Source organism: Camelus bactrianus, chromosome 12 (genome assembly GCF_048773025.1).
Source record: "Camelus bactrianus isolate YW-2024 breed Bactrian camel chromosome 12, ASM4877302v1, whole genome shotgun sequence".
Taxonomy (NCBI): Eukaryota; Metazoa; Chordata; class Mammalia; order Artiodactyla; family Camelidae; genus Camelus; species Camelus bactrianus.
In genome coordinates this window covers 58,035,679-58,053,097 of record NC_133550.1, presented here as the reverse complement: position 1 = coordinate 58,053,097, position 17,419 = coordinate 58,035,679, and the positions used below count along the sequence as shown (strand labels likewise).

Genomic DNA, 17,419 nt, shown 5'->3' with positions numbered 1-17,419 from the left:
CACTCACCCGAGATCACACAGGGAGGAGTGGGACAGAAGCGGTAACCTCAGCCCCAGTCCTGTGTCTGCTTCTTGACACAGACCCAGAGTTGACCTCTCCAGGTGACCTCCAGATCTCAAAACTGCTTTCTCAACTGTCAAATGAGCCTGAGTGTCTCCTAGATCCCTGGATCACCAGAGGGCTCAAAGGGAAGGGAATCAAGCCCTCCCAGCACCTTGCATGGAGCTAGGCACGTGCTTGTTTGCTGTCCAAATCCTTTTCAGGCATTACAGACCCTTGACCTACAAATATAGGAGCAACTAATGGGCTTAAGAATGACCCTCTTCAACCCTCCTACACTGTTGGTGGCTGTGTTAATTGGTGCAGCCACTCTGGAGGACACTATGGAGGTTCCTTTAAAAACTAATAATAGAATTACCATATGATCCAGCAGTCCCACTCCTGAGCATATATTTGGCAAAAGCTCTTAACTCAACAAGACACATGCATCTCAATTTTCAGAGCACTATTTACAGTAGTCAAGACATGGAAGCAACTTAAATGTCCATCAACAGATGACTGGAAAAAGAAGATGTGGTGTGTGTGTGTGTATATATGTGTATGTGTATGTATATATATACATAGATATGTGTGAAATACTACTCAGCCATAAAAAAGAGTAAAATAACGCCAACTGCAGCAACATGGATGGACCTAGAGATTATCATACTAAGTGAAGTAAGTCAAACAGAGAAAGACAAATAGCATGATTTCGCTTATACATGGAATCTAAAAAAAAAAAATACAAATTTTATTTACAAACCATAAATAGACTCACAGACATAGAAAACAAACTGAGGTTACCAGAGGGGAAAGGGGGGGGAGGGATAGATTAGGAGTTTGGGATTAACAGATACATACTACTGTATATAACACAGATAAACAACAAAGACCTGCTGTATAGCACAGGGAACTATATTCAATTTCTTGTAATGAGCTGTCATGGAAAAGAATCTGAAAATATGTATGAGTATGTATGTCTGTGTATAACTGAATCACTTCGCTGTACACCTGGAACCAACATTGTGAATTGACTACACTTCAATTAAAAAAAAAAGAAAGAATTAAAAGAATGACCCCCTTCAAGGTATAACATTAGAGGATACAAAGGGAAAATGATAAGGCCAGGCTGTCACAGTGACTGCAGCCTCCTCATGTGCAGCAGATCTTTCTCATGCACACTGAGTACCTGTCATGCAGTGGACACGGTGCTGGGGACAGTGGTAAAGTGTCCCAGTCTCGCCAGAGAAGTTACCCTTAAATAATTTCAGTGCAAACGGACAACTGCTTTGGTGGATTTATGAATTGAGTGCTCTCTTGAGGCACAGAGAAGAAATGGCCTAGCCCTACCTGGCGGAGCCTGTAAAGGTTTCACAGAGAAGGTACCATTGATGCTGAATTTTGAAAGGGAAATAGAAGGTCCCCAGCCGGAGAAGAGCAGGTGAGCGAGAGAGGGCAGGGTGGAGAGGGAAGATGTGCAGTCATGGAGGTAAGGGAGGAAAGGCAAGTCTGGGGGGCAGAGGGAGGACCACTGGTGTGAGGATAGAGTATGTGGTCGGGATGGACGGGGATTGATGAGTCAGAGAGAGAGCATATGACTGTCAGCAAGGATCTGGGTTTATCCCTGCAGGTCAGAAGATACTGAGTTTAATCCTGCAGGTCAGAAGAGGCCACCTGGCTCTAAGTTTCTAGATGGAATGAGAATTCCAGTTTCCTGGCCTTTAAATCAGTTACCCTGTTGGCACAGTGAGAATCTTCACATGGGCAAGGACACTGAATTGGATTTGAAAGCTGAAGAGTATCCCTGCTTGCATCCTTTTTAAAAGTGAAAAATGTTAAAGGTAGCTGAGAATGTCTCCTAGATCCCTGGATCACGACCAATTCCCCAAGTGGCATTTGGAAAAATACGGGTGCATTTGGAGTTGTCCATGGCCTGTCTAAAGAATGGGCTGGAGCCCAAGAGGCTAATTGCCCTGTGAAATGTGGGGGAGGCTCACATAATGAATAAGTACTCGCGCAAAATGCCAATGACATTATCAGTTATCTAGTGCTCAAAATCCATAAAAAGCTCGGTGGTGTACCGTGAGAAGGGTTTTGGAGACAGCTCTGCTGATCATGGCTGGGCTCGCTCACGTGCCTGGGGCAGCCAGAGACTCCTCTCTGCTCCAGGGGGCACTCCTCCGCTGGAGGGTTAGCCCAGGCATTTTCTCAAGAAGCAGGCACTTCATCTTGAGGCCTGGCCTCAGGACTCAGGCAGCGTCTTCCCCTCCATTCTGTTTGCCAAAGCGAGTCACAAGTCCAGCCCTGATTCAGGGTTTAGGGAAACAGGCTCTGCCTCTGTAGGAAGCAGCACCGAAAGCCACATGACAAAGGGAAAGGATGTGGGACAGGGTGAAGAATTAGTGATGAACGCAGTCATCTGCAGAGCAAATGTCTTAAGAAATAACGCTATAGCTCAATCCATCAAGGCAATGGTCTTAACTGATAGAAGGTCATAAAGAAGTGAGTGGATATACTTTCTTGTTGATTACTACACTATTGGTTTGGAGATTTAAATATATATATATATCTTCTTCTTGGGGAAATGTTCTGTTGCATTTAACCAGGCTAATAACTCTAGACACATAAACTTTAATCTATATTCAACTATATGCCATTATGTGATGGACAAGGCTCATGTAACAGAAGATATATTGGAAGCAACCATGTGGCCTTTGGCAAATTATTATTTTCTTTAAATAAATGTTATTGAAATACAATTTGCATTTGATAAATCCACCCATTCTAAGTGTGCACATGCTTTCACAAATGTGTACACCCCTATAACCATCACTTTGATCACAACATAAAATGTTTCCGTCACCTGAAAGGCTTCTCTCCTGCCTCTTCCCAGTCCATTCATTCTGCTACTGCACATCCACTGATCTAATTTCCATCACTGTCAGAGTTCTTTCACTGTTTCATTGCAGCTCTTAACCTGTAAAACAGGCATGGTCACACCTGCCTGGGAGGGATATGGTGAGGTTTACATGAGAGAGTTGTAAATTGGGTGACTGCGTATTGGCAGATCTGGAAACCTGTATATCTGTATCTGCTTATGTGAAATGCTAAGTTCGTAGTTCTCTGTTATCAGGACAGTTCATTCTTTCACTAGTTGGGTAAGAAGGAGAATAGTAGAACTGAATAAAGAACTTGTACCAGCAGATTAATGAAGTAAAAGACTTCAGAGTGTTAGAAGAGTGGGTACTGAGACTGATTGAACTTGGATGAAAATAAAGGAGAAGATTTGTTTGTTTGTTTATAGGTTTGTTTTGTGTTTCTTTCCAATGCCTAGTGCAGAGATTGAAGTCCTGTAGTTCTAGGGAGAGAAAAGCATCACACAAAGGTTTTCATTACTGTGTTCTTAGCCAGTTTCCCCCGTTACTTAAAATTATTGTGCTGGGTTGTCAAGGAAAATGTTTTTTGTGTGTATAGGGAGTTTGTGGTTGCTTATGTATTTGTCAGTGCTGCCACCATCACTCTCAGCTCAGAAGGTCTCATTCTCTGATGGTGAAGCAGCTGCCCTTTATCATTACCTCTTTGAAATCAGATTAAATTGCAGAGGAAAATGAAAACAGGATCCTGTCCTCCTACGTTTGGCCCATCAATAACGTCCGATGGGTAAAAGACTAAGGGGAGGACAAGGCACAATGGACTGGCCCCTTTGGGGATTTCCTTCTTGTTCCCAAACCCTCTTTCCTACCTTTCAGCTCCAGAAACAGCTTTCTGAGCTGGATGAGGATGACCTGTGTTACGAGTTCCGGCGAGAGCGTTTCACCGTCCACCGAACCCACCTGTACTTCTTGCACTATGAGTATGAGCCTGCTTCAGACAGCACGGATGTCACCCTGGTCGCCCAGCTCTCCATGGACAGGTATGGCAGACGGCCCCCCATCCTCACACCGTGCCCTCGCTCCTGCCCTTCACCCAGTTGATTGGAGAAGGGAGAGACAGCCTCACAGGCTTAGAACTTTGAAGCTGATAAGGTAGGGCTTATGCTTCATTCCTCTCCAGCACCGGAAACCAAGGGCTCTAATGTTCTGGTGGTGGTGGTTTGTTTTGAAGATGGAGGAAGAATTGATTCTAAAAATTAGAGCTGTACTCAAATTCCCTCAAGGCAAGGGGGAGGTGTATTAGAGGGAGACACATGGACTGGACCCACAATTGCTGTTGGAAAGCAGTTGCTGTTTCTCTTCCTTATACGCATGTTGATGCAAGGATCATTCCTTGAGCTTTTATCAGGAAATACTGACATGATCCCCACCCCTGTGTGGCTTACAGTGTATTGCACTGATTCTTGACCTTGACTGGGGACAAACTGAATCACCTGAGGGGCATTTAAAAACAAACTCATGGCCAGGCTCCACTGCAAACCAGTAAGAGTCTTTGTGGGGTGGAGACCTTGCGTTGTTTTAAATTTGCCATGTGCAGCCTGATTTGAGAATGGAACTGGTGGTATAACAAGAAATAATTGAGTCAAATGATTATAATTGTGATAAGTACTTTGAAGGAACAGAGACAGACCATAACAATGTCAAAGTGAGGGACCCTCTTTAGGTGGCATGGTTGGGGGAAATCTTTCTAAGGAGGGGACATTTCTACAGAGACCTGAGGATGAGAAAAGGAGTCCAGCATGTGAATTGCTGAGAAGAGTTTTCCAGCCAGCTGAAATAGCAAGTGCAAATGCCCTGTGGTAGGAAGGGCCTTGCATACTCAAACACCTAATAGGCCAGTGTGGCTGAAGCATCTTAGGGGCTTGAAAGGAAAGTGGCATAAGATGAAGATTGTAAACATTAGAAATGCATAAAATATTTCTATTTTATTCTAAGTGTGGTGAGAACTTACTGTAGAAATTTACATGAAGTTTTATACTCTGATTTACGTTTTTGAAAACATCCCTCTGGCTGCCAGGAGGTGAATGGATTCAAAGCCATTTAGTGCAGTGTTTCTATACTTGGCTGTCCTGTGCCTTCTGGCCACCTCGGCTGGCCAGCTTCCCCTGCAAGGTACACGTGGCCCACAGGAGCCGTCCTGGCCCCAGTTTCCTTCAGGTCTTTCCCCTTCAATTCCCACAGTTAGGAAGGGAGTTCGTCTCATTCTGTCTTTGAACCACTTTGGAGATGCCTGTCCAGCCTATGGATGAGAGCCCATGGGGGTGGTTTTAGGTTTATAAATGAGTTAATGCTTGGAAACTGCTGGCACACTTAGTAAGTGTTCAGTAAATGTCGCTCATTCCTAGTCATGAATGACTGAAGAACTCGCAGACAGATGAAGGAACCCGCACTCGGACACGAAGAGGCTCCCAGAGAGGAAGCAGGCTGGGGGTCCTGGGGAGAGCGCGGAACCTGGCCTCCGGAGGCGTCAGGGAGTGATGCGCGTTGGGCGTGGTGGGCGCTGGGCGTGGCTGTGGAGGCGGGTCCCGCTGCTCATTAGCCAATGACGGCTCGCGGAATTAAATAGCTCCCTGGGCTGGCGGTTTCCTCGAGATGCACAGCTTCCAAGACGCCTGTGCAGAAACTCAGAGAACTTGCTGACGGTAGCAGGTGACAGACACACGATGGGACAAAGGGGCGAGCTTAGAGGTAGCACCAGCTCCGTCCTCCACCTGCTGTGTCATCGCAAGCAAGGTCTTTCCCTTCGCACGGCCGCAGTTTTCTCATCTCCAAAATTCCCGTGATCGCTCAGCAGACAGTCCGTAAGCATCTGTTACTGGTGTGTGCGTGCCAGGCTCCTGTGGGGCTGCGAATATAGAAGACTAGTCCTGCCTTCAAGGAATAACTAGTGTATTCAGGGCTCAGACCACGTGTTAGTTTTGTATTGTTGGTTAATAAGTCACCACAGATCCCACAGTGCAAGGAACATACATTTGTCTGACGGTGTCGTGAATCAGGAGCCTGGACACGTGTCAGCAGGCTCTCTGCCTGGGGTCTCAGGCCTGAAGTCCAGGTGTTGTCTGGGCTGCGATCTCGTCTGGGAGTCGGTGCACTTCTGGGCTCATTCAGGGTTGGGCAGAATTCACCTCTAGGATGCAGGTCCCGTTTCCTTGTTGGCTGGGGGCCACCCTCAGGTCCTGGTTGTGTGGCCCTCTGAGCGTAGCAGCTTCCTTCTTCAAAGCCAGCGGGAGAATCTCTCCAGTCTGTTGTATCACGGAATCACAGGAGTGATTTCCCATCGTGTTCTGGGTTCTGCTCGCACTCATGGGAGGGGTGATGCAGGGCAGATACACCAGCGGGGCAGGAGTCTCGGGGTCAGCTTCAACTTCTGGCTGCTAGAGGCAGGAAGCAGGTGCTGACGACAGGGAGAGGCTGAGAACCCCTGGCAGGAAACCCCCGTCCTGGTCAGGGCAGAGAAAGGAAGATACAGGGATTGTTCCCGAGGGAGGTAGAGGCCCAGGAGACTGACAGTAGAAGGCTCATAGGGAGAGAAGGAGGTCTCCTGCGCCACCACATGGAGAGTGTCCCTGGAACAGAGAGGACACGGGGCCCCCTGGGGAACACATGGACGTGAGTGTGGGTGCTTAGGGTGTAGGTGAGGAAGAGGAGAGCAAATGAACTTGGCCGGGTAGGCGGGGTGTGGGGAAACCAAGAGAGGTGACCAGTCCTTCAGCTCAGACCTGTCAGGCTCTCAGGGAGAATCCACGAGGGACTGACCTTGACCCGTGTCCCACGTTACCCCTAAGCTTCCTTGTCAGTCTAGGTGCCCACGCTCTCCCCCACCAAGCCTAGTGTACCTCAGCCCCCTGAGACGAGGCACCTGAAGCTCAGACATTCTGATCTGCCCAGGTGCGTGAGTTCCCTGTAATCCCAGGTTCCCATCTTTCAGAGCATCCTGGGCTTCCTTGGTCCCATTCATGCCTCCTATTACACATTCAGTGTATCCCCAAGACATTCTGCATCAAGATCAGTGGCCAGTGGCTACCTCCAAACTCTCCAAACTCGGGAGAAAACATGAGACTGTCTGTGAAAACCCTTGGCACTTAACCTTGCAGTCAGTAAATACTTGCTAGATCCAGACGTCTGACCACAGCGTCTGCACAAGGCAGGTGTTTAGGGGAGGTAAAGTGATGTAGGGGGAGAAAAAAAGACCTAGGTTCAAAGTCGAGTTGTACCACTTACTAGCCATGTGAATTTGGGCAAGGTACTTAGGGTTTTTGAGCCTCACTCTACTTATCTGTGAAATGGCAGTAATATGGTCAAGTTCACAGATCACTCAGTTTTATAAAGTAAGAGGCTGGAAAATGCCCCATGAGAAGCAGGTGTGCCAAAAATATTAGCTTCTCTTCTTCCCTTAATGTTCTACCTTTATGCTGGCTGTGGGATTTGCTACCCAGAATTTATAATCAGAAGGAAAAAAAATGTTTAATTATTAACAACCCAAATCCATCCTTCTTCAGGCGCTTGTTATCAGCAAAAGGATAAGGCAGGACAGGGCCTCTCCTGTCCAAAGACATCCAGCCCGAAGCATCCTCCTGGCCAAGGCTGCAGGAGACCCGGCAGGACCTCCCCTCACAGCTAGCTGGCCCCTCTCCCATCTGCTGCAAACACTAACCTCAGATGCCTTCCCCTCCAAGCACACACATCCCCAAGCACGGCAGGCGCATGTTCCCCCCTAACATGTTGTGACAAGTACTGCCAACTGGACAATACCTCTGAGAACCCAAGGAGTTCCACGCCCTAACAAGAGATGCTTAGCAGGACATAATCCAACATTATAAAGCAGTACCGCAAACTGATGAAGACGATGGAAATCTCCCTTCTCCCCCATCCCACACACCCAATTATGATGCGGCAGGCTGACTGGTGCCTGTTGGATTGATTTTTAATTGAAGAAACATTTCAAGTGTGTTTGTAAACCTTTGAGTCAGAAGTAGGCCCTACGTGAGTGCCACAGCAAATTAGGAGAGCCAGCAGGCAGTGCCCAGTTCCCTCTAGAATTCCGTTCGGAAGGCATAAATGTAGCCTCGCCTGCCGCAGCCATGGGGCCGGCAGGTCTGCTCCCCGCCCTGCTCCTTGGGAGGGACGGAGGCTTCCCTCCCATCCCAGAGGCGGATGAGAATGGGTGAAAGGACAGAGCGGGCTGGCCAGGAGGGATCCTGGCCACCGCAGCCTGGCCAGCTGACCAGGAGGCGCCTGCTCTCTCCTGCCCTTGGACGAAGTTGTTCAAGCCCTAACGGGAGTTCCAGGGAATCGTGTGGCGGAGGGAGGGGCCTTCTGTCTGTCTTCTGCGACTCGAGGGGAGAGACTGTGAACTGAGCCAACAGGTCCCATCCTGTAGAGCCAGGCTGCTCCAGCCGGCCATGCACCATCACTCGGGAGTCTGTGAGAATACAGATTCTCAGGCCTCACCCCAGACCCGCCCAACAAGTATCCCTAGAGGGAGGCCCAGGACTCTGATGTCATAAGCCTCCCGCATGAGCCCCAGCCTGCTAGAGAGGGAAAGGGACTCCCTTCCTCATGTAACAGCCAGGGTGATATTTTAAAAATCTTTCCATCAAGTCGCATTATTAGAACTCTCTGATGATTTCACATTGCCTTTAGAATAATATCAGAGCTGCCCACTGTGGTCTCGCAGACCCACCCCTCCATGACCGAGCACCCGCCCACCGCCCAGCTCTCCTCTTCCTCCTCCCTTGCCCATCTGCTGTCCACACTGGTCCTGTCTCTTCTTCCTTGAACGTGCTAAACTCTGCTCGATCCCACGGGCTGTTCTATCTTCTTGGAAAGTTTTTCATCCAGGCTCTCCCAAGGCCGATCCTTCTCATTGTGCGGGTCTCGCGGTGACTTCTCCGTCTGGCCTTCCCTGGGCAGCCCTCGCCCTGCGTCCCGTGTCCGGTTCTGCTGCCTCTCTAGCCCTTCGTTCACCCCGAACTTACCTTGATTTGTTATCTCCTCCCCCCACTGGAAAGACACTTCAAAAGTGCAAGAACCTTGTGTTTCTTGTTTGTGCTAGGGCCCAGCCCGATACCTGCACCTTGCCGATACTCAGGAGTTATCTCTAGGCTGAGTGCATGTCTGAAAGGCAGAATTGGAACCTGAGGGGGAAATTACAGCTCTCATGTCCTGGGTACCTGCTGCATTTTCGATTTGTGCCAGACATTGATAGGGGTGAGTAAGGAGACTTGTTCACATGGTGGTGGTCACAAAGTTCCAAGGGCAGCTGGGGGCACCCCCCCACCACCACAACAAGCACTTTTTAATGCCTCTGCTTGCATCGTGTTCCCTAACATCCCATGGATCAAAAGCAAGTCGCAAGGCCAGCCCAGAATCAGTGTTGGGGAGGGTGCTACCACAGGGTGAGACGAGAGGGGGAGGAATGACTCGTAGCCATTCTGTAATGCACAAAGGTGTTGTTACCCCTGATATGCAAATATGGACATGTAATCCTGGGGATGCTGACGCCCTCAGAGTTCAAACCCAGTTCTGTCTGAGCCCAGAACCCATTGTTGCTGTCTGTACCTGCAGCCTGCCTGCCTTGCTCATGCACCAGGTTGGAGATGTCTGCCTTGGAGGGAGTGGGTTCCCCATTCCAGCAGAGGCTGAGTGGCCACCTGCCCGGGCTGCTTGGGCCGACTGACATTCTAGAATTCCTTCCAATCCCAGTCTTTGAGGTTTTGGACTCGACCATCTCCCTGCCTGCTCCTTTGCTCCTGCCCAGACCGTGTGGTACTTCCTGTCTTGGTAGGACTCCCTGGGGTAAGTCGGGCCTCTTTCTGGATCTTCCAGACCTCTCTCGGGCCATTCCTGAGCCTCTGCCCTCCTCTTCCCAGTGTAGGGGAGGGAGACAGCACGGGACAGAGCATCAGGCCTGGGGGTCCTGGTGTCAGGCCTTCCTCTTGTCCATCATGAGCTTTCCCGCAAGTCGCCCCTCTCTGAGGCTGAGCTCTTTCTTCATAACAGTGGTATCATCAGATGAAAAGTCTCCAAGATTCTTTCCAAACTGATAATCCTATAGTTGTAGAATTAATCTTTGTCTCTTGAAACAGTCTCCCTTGGCCCAGGTCCTTGCTGGGCCAGGCGCTTTTTCTTCCTTCGTGAGAGACCAAAGAAAGACTCGGCACAAAACTTAGCGTCAACAAGAGCTGCGCGGGGACTTGAGGGACAGGTGTTATGAGAGACAACCAGAAGGATGGAGAGCACGGGGGATCATGGAGGGAGACCCCCCAGAGAGCCTGGGGAGGAGGAGGAGGAAGGAAGAGAAAGAATTGGACAGCCAGAGAAGAATGCATTCCTGTTTGGGGAGACAGGTGACGAGGACATCTTTCTCCACCAGAAACCAGTTCCTTTTGAATCGTGGTCTGGGTCCCGGGCACTGGCGTCAGGCAGACCTGGGAGTGAGTCCAGCTCCTCACTTGGGAGCTACGTAACTTGAAGGAAGTCGCTTCATCCTTGAGCGCCCTCACCTGTAAAGCAGGGATGAGCGTCTCCACTCTGTCTGTAGCATCACTGTGACTGTTTAAAGTGGTAACAGCCAAAATGTGGCCGGCACGTCATGAGCCGCAGATGAATGGTGGGGATTTATTGCATCGTGATCGCATTTTATGTATTATCATCATGATTGTGGACCTCAGTTTGTCACCGGTGTTCGGGTCCTGGCGGAAAGCTTGGTTCTAAGGGAGAATAGAGAGTTTGGGGCTGGTGGCAGGAGCAGACGTGGTTGTGCCATCATTAGTTTTTGCTCACTGAGTTTCCACGAAACATCGGGCACCCTTTCGTGTAATATCCACATGGATGTGATGTTCGTCACAGCAGCAGCACCTCTCTCCTGAGAAACCTAAGTGCTCTGTGTCTCTGTTCTCACTCTAAAGTCTTCACAGAGGTGGGAAGACAGGCTGGACCAGGCGGGGCTTGCTCCCTGCTTGGAAAACTCAAGACACAGAGTCAAAAACCACATCACTGGGAGAACCCACAGCAGAAGCTGACCTCTCATCACAGCCCCACGTGCCTCCGACATCCCGCTCCCTCCAGCAGCTCTGACGTCCACTCGTTAGAAATGATCCTTGCCCTGTCCTCTCTGGATCTCAGAGAATTTGTCGAAACAGCTCTCTCTTCTGAGTTCAGGGTCCTCCCTCTTTGCAGACAAGGAAACTGAGGTGCTGGTGGGATAACTCAGCATCCCCGATTCTCGGAGCCCAGCAGAAACCAGGGCCCTCGTAGCAGAGGCTGAACACAAATTTCATGAAATCAAGCCTTGTGGTGAATGTAGTGCCGCTTTAAAAACTGACTCTGGTCACTTTGATGAACAAGTGTCATAAAGTATGAGAAATGGAGGGCATTTTAGCCTGATGAATATCTTAATCCTTAGTGAAACAGGAAGCCAGTCTAGGCAATACCCACTCACAGAATGAGAGGAAACTGAACGTCCATCACGAAAGTCATTGACACAGGACGGGTGTGCCCATTTTCTTTTGTTTAGAAGCGTGGAAATGCATGGGGTCTGTTTCCTGGTAATTGTCCGAATAAAGTGGGCTTGCTGGCCGGGAGGCTGCTGATTCTGTACCTCTTGCTGGGTAGGGGAAAAAAATTGAAATAGGCTTTTGCTGTTTCTTAACCATAGATTTTGTGTACCAGGCACTTCTAATGCCTCTGGGGGGAAAAATCTTTATAGATTCCTCTTGAAACATTTTTGCAGGACCTTCTCTGTTGGACACACCTCTTGTTTCTCCTTTGGGCTCCATTCTTCCCCTGCTCTCCTTGGCTCAGCGCCTCTCAGGTGGCCTTGCCTGGCGCTCTGGAGCAGTGAGGGCTCTGAAAAATGAAGACACCGTCACTCCAGGCTCACTTTTGTCCCCAACATTCACTTTTTTTACCCGTTCCCTTTGCCAAACACCCAGTAGTATTTTCTTCTCACTGTCTCCGAAGTCCTGTCTATACACATTTGGCCCAAGTTCGAGAACCAAAGGGGCCTGGACACCTAGAGCCCCAATTACTTGATTAGGAAGATGGGGGGAATGACAGCAGGGGCACAGGGTTTGGGGGGAGAATTCTGCAAAGTGTCTGGAGTGTGGTAATGAGTCGGTAATTGTCATTATGTCTCTTGTCTTTACTGCTTGTTTTAATGCTCCTTGTAACTCATGGCCTTAATTTTGCTAAATCTCCTACGGCTGGTCCCTGCTTTAGTGGCACAGTAGGGCTACTGTTCATCTTTGCTGAGACAGAAGGAGAGGTAGGGAGTTTCAAGCTGGAAGGGGATCTTTACATCATTTAGTATATTCTTCCCCACCCGCTGCTGAAAAGACGAGTCTGAAAAGAAAAGGCGTATAGTGGGATGTGACGCTCAATGTCACATCAAGATTTTCACATTTAGCTGGAAGCAAAGACTAGTAGCAGAAAGGTGAGTGTTTTTGTGCTCATTTTATAGGCAAAGGAACTGAGGTTTGGTGATTTGCCGCCATCACACAGTGGTTGATGTTTAGGGCAGAGGTTTGGATTTGGAGCTGGCTAACCAAGTGCTGAGGGAGATGGCGGTCTCCCAGGGGGCTAGCGGATGCGCGGGTGATGCGGGGACGCCACGCGGGTGATGCGCGGACGCCACGCGGGTGATGCGCGTGATGCGCGGGTGCGTCACGTTTCCCATCTCCTGCAGGCTCCAGATGCTCGAGGCCATCTGCAAGCACTGGGAGGGCCCCATCAGCCTGGCCCTCTACCTGTCGGACGCCGAGGCCCAGCAGTTCCTCCGCTACGCGCAGGGCTCCGAGGTGCTCATGGGCCGCCACAACGTGGCCTACCACATCGTGTACAAGGAGGGCCAGTTCTACCCCGTGAACCTGCTGCGCAACGTGGCCATGAAGCACGCGGGCACGCCCTACATGTTCCTGTCCGACATCGACTTCCTGCCCATGTACGGGCTCTATGAGTACCTCAGGTGAGGCCCCGCGGGGACGCAGGCTCGGGCGGGGCGGGGCCGGAACTCCCCTTAGGGTCGCCGTCTAGTCCAACGCCCCCGCGATAAATGGGGCAGCCGGGACCCAGATGGTGACAATAACTGGCCAAGTCCACCCAGAGATGACGGCCCTTGACTGCCAGGTTTGGAGGACCCTTACGCAAACGCACATCTTCATCTTTCTGATGAGCAGACCAAAACCCGGGTTCGCCTCCTGCAGCGGCAGCGGCAGGGCTTGGTCTAGGAAACAGCTCTTGTCTCCCAGTCTAATGCTCTTTCTATAGCGTCTATGAAAACAGATCGTCCCTCTTCCAGTTTTGGGTCAGACTACCTTCGTCTAACCCTTCTAAAAGATCACTACTGCCTATTCTATAAAACGAATCAGAGTGGTGGTGGCAGCTAACATTTACGGACGTGCTTGCAGCGTGCCGGGCACTGTTCCGAACACGTGCCGAGCAGGATTTCAGTCCCTCCCCTTGCAGTCCCTGCCACTGGCGGTATTATTATTATTATTATATCTTTATTTTCCCAACGGGAGACTGTAGGAGGGAGATGGGGAGCTGTGATGCCAGGGCTGCTCACCTACCAACGTGGGAGCCGGGGTCCACCTGCCTGACTCCGGGGTCATGTGCTTAATCACTATGGCCTCTGCCTCTGGGGTGCTCGGTGACCCTTTCCAACTCTTCCCACGTGGAGAGGCGGGCATCCAACAGCTGGAGAGCAAGCTCCCTGCTTGTGAACAGCCTCGATGGCTGTGTGGGGAGAGGCATTATTATTGCATAACAAATCACCCAGACTGGAAGGGGCCGTAGAATTCATCTAGCCCAAAGGTCCCCACGCGAGCAAACTTAAATCACAAGATGTAAATGGCCAATGTTCTTTAATCTTTTATCATTGTTGTCAGTGTGAGTTAGGTCTGCTCCCAAGTGAGTGCCTGCCTGCCTGATCTGGGTACCATGAGGGGTGGTTTGCACAGATTAATTGTCCTGCTGGGACCACACATCCAGCCCAAAAGGCAGGCATGGTTACCAGCCCCCCTTTTATTGTGGGGAACAGTGAGGCCCAGAGAAGCAAAGGAATCTACATTCTCAGGCTGCTCTAGGATTTGAGCCAGTGTCTGGCAGACCCCAGGTCTGCAGGCTGCCCTGTACGCGTCGTACTTGTCTGCCTGCTCTGGGGTTCCTGACTGTCCCAAACAGGGCAGGGTCTGAATTCTTTCTCTCCAGTTCTCTTGCCCTTCCCACTTCCCTCTTTCTGTGTGTGTTCCTGTCTGTCTCTGTCTCTCAGTCTGTCACTCTCACTCTTCAAAGAGCTTCTACAGGAGTCTCTAAACTTGCACTCAAGCCAGGGCGCGGGTGTGATGTGAGCTCCATCTCTGCCCTGTATTCTCTGTCCACTGTCTGAGTCAGCTTTCCTTCCGGGGTTATCTTGGGATTTCAGAGCATCAGTCTCTCCCCTGTGAGCCGGTGGAGTCCCTTCCAGCATGTCTCTGTGAAGAACAGCAGGTGATCGACCCCTGGGCAGCATAACCCTCAGTCAGGGAGGGTGAGAGGTGGCTTCCCAAAGAGCCTAGACTGTGGCACGGAGCACCAGGATCCCCAACTCCTGACCCTGCAGGGCTCCAGGAATGGAGCAGTCCTCCAGCTCCGGCTCCAACTGGGCCTTGGGATCCCAGTGTGTGGAGTGAGGGTGCCCCCGTGTGGCCAGAGGGTGCTCTCAGCCCCGGATTCCTGTAAATTCTGAATGGTCAGCAGTTTGTGGGATGATGACGGAGCTCCCAAGCAAACAGGTGGCGGGGGTGAGGGCTGCCCCCGACCTGCAGGAGAGAGGCTTCAGGGTTGGAACACAGCCCATCCTCCACCCTTCCGGGGCTCTTCTGCAGAGCACTCGAGGAGACTTCCCTCCAGCTAGTCGAAGGTGAATAGCCCCATCTTAAAAGTCTGTGGGCTCTCCTCCCCCATCAAAGACGATTTGATTGTCTTGCCTCTTGGGCTTAACGATGTGAGAAGCATGGCACAGGAACAGGCTGTGTTCTATGCTGTCTCCCTACGTTTGATTGACGGAAGATGTCATTAACTGCCTATCGTGACCTTACCCACCGCGAGGTAAGTGGTATTGCCCGTTAATTAGCATTTCCTTCCTGCAGTCACCTGAACTTTGAGTTGGTCTCAGCTACCTTATCACAGGAAGGTGTATGGTTTCCCTTGAGCGTTTTGAAATACTGCGAATTGCCCCGAACACTCCATTACTTTTTTCCCGGGCCCTGTAGACGTGCAGAGGCCCTGAGTGGAGAATACCTGATTTTGTCCACTTCTCAGTTATGTGCACATGTGCTTAAGTGCCCAGAGAAGCGAACTGACTTCCCGTCTAGAGTGAAAAGGTAGTGGGACTTTCGGAGTTTTTCTTCTCTTCCATCCACAGTATCCATTTGCTTAGTGGATATTCACAAGTCATCTTAGGGACCCCCGTATCTGTGAAGCACATGGGATCTGTGAGTCCCAGAGCTTTAGACCAACAGGAATATTTAAGACACAGATTCTTTAGCTACTGTGAGTGGGGTGTCCCGTCCCAGTGTTATGAACCTAATCTGGGATGGAGGCAGTCTGGGAAAGGATGGTCTAGAGAGATCTAAGTGGAGACCTGAAGGCTGAGCTGGAGTGAACCAGGAGAGGGGGTGATGTTCCAGTAGAGAGGTCCATTCCAGGGAAGCAAGGTGGCCGGAGCCCTGATGGGGAGGACAGCAGGAGATGATGTGGCCAGAAATGTAAGCCAGGTGGGTCCCGCAGGACTTCTCATAATATGCTAGGACTTGGGATTTTATGAGGCAGGGCGGCCAATGGAAAGTCGCTGAGAGAATGGCTTGATTAGCTGTGCATTTAAGGAAGGGCATTCCTGCTGCATCAGGGAAGGATCGCAGTCAGTAGGGCTAGAAGAGATGAGTTAGGGAACTGTTGCAGTCATTCTGGTGCGAGACGCTGGAGGCCCAGTGCATGGAGCAGCAGAGACAGGTAGATGGACCAGAGAGAGATTCTGCAGTGGAAATCATTAACTGTCTGCAAAGGAGGCTGAGCTTTGGAAGGGAAAACAAGGAACCTCTTTCAAATGTTGCCACCTGAGACTTACAAAAGCCTGTACCTGGAAGTCTTTGCCTACTTTGGTCTGTTTCTCATGCCGGCCCCTACTCTTGGTTTGGTGTACCCATGTCCTTCCTGGATTGAACAGGATGTCATGGCGTTGACTTTGTGTTTTATGGTGGACAGGGCATCGGCTGCAACCCAGGAATCCTGGCTCCTGCTCACACCCTGTGCTGTAAGGAACTGTGTGACTTCCAACAATCCTGTTTATTTCAACCTGTGTCCTCTTTGTAAAATGAAGACATGGACTTCTGTCAGGAGTCACAAACCTAGATGCTTGCTGGGGCCAGGACCTTGGCCTAAAGGAGCCAAGAATAGGAGATCAGAGCCCTCATCTCAGGCAGCTGCCATCTGTTCGCTGCAGTTGCGGAATCATTGCTCTGGAGAGGGTAGGGGGCCAAGGTCTCTGTATTTTTCAAGAGGAGCTAGAAATCTAGATGCTCATGTTTTGGTTTTTAGTGTTGACAAGTAACTTAAAAAAAAATTCAAACACTGTTGCGCATGTCTTCAGGATGAATGGAACCGTCCCACCCCAACTCCAGACCAGTTTGTGACCTCTGACCTCGATGATTCCTAGGTGCCAGAATTTTGAGAAGTGGTAAGGAAAACGATTCTATCAGAAGTCCCAAATAAGCATGCGCTGTCCTTTATCATAGGCAGATAACCATATTGGCTCTCCGTTGGCTTAAGGAAAAACTTCCCCTGTGAGTGGGTAGATTTGTTTCTGATCCAGACACTAAAAGTAGGTATATTTGTGACCAGGGTTACGGCGTTGGTTGGGATGTGGCTCAGAGTACAGTTTGCGGTGGCAGCTGTGAGACACCCCCCCCCCCAGGGCTCCAGCAGACTGACTTCTTCAGCGTGGATATCCAGCAAAATACTCCACCCAAGCTCTGTTAAAATATTACTGCTAAAAATGATAGTTGCAATTTATCGAGCCCTTACCTTGGCCAGCAACCCTGCCAGCTGTTGGTGTAAATCAGCTCTGTTCCTCACGCCCCTCTATGAGGTCAGTGTTATTACAGGTGACCGGACAGAGGCCCCGGAGAGGTTAACTGTTGGTGTCAGCAGGGGAAGGTGGGCTCCCCTCTGCAACAGCCTGCTCACTAATGGAAGGGGCTAGATCCATCTCAAACCCCAGGATACCGAAGCAGGCCGACTGGCAGCCCTTTGACCAGACCCCCCCCCCCAAACACTTGCCAGTATCACTTTTTTGTTCGGAGCCTACTTGGTTACCAAAAAAAAAAGTTCAGCATCAGAGCCTCCCTGCACGATTGCTTAGCAACCAGCTAATATTATTATCAATTGGAAAATAATGAAATCAGTT

At 50.2% G+C, this 17,419-nt stretch overlaps 1 protein-coding gene across 6 annotated transcripts in view; it reads left to right on the top strand.

The window, feature by feature from the left end:
• LARGE1 (LARGE xylosyl- and glucuronyltransferase 1) overlaps positions 1 to 17,419 on the top strand; it is a 491,734-nt gene that overhangs the window by 456,705 nt on the left and 17,610 nt on the right. For all 6 annotated transcript variants that reach the window (XM_074375446.1, XM_074375448.1, XM_074375447.1 and 3 more), the window contains 2 exons: positions 3,790 to 3,953; positions 12,662 to 12,940. In XM_074375446.1, the coding sequence (XP_074231547.1) occupies positions 3,790 to 3,953; positions 12,662 to 12,940 (443 nt within the window). The remainder of the gene's footprint in view (positions 1 to 3,789; positions 3,954 to 12,661; positions 12,941 to 17,419) is intronic.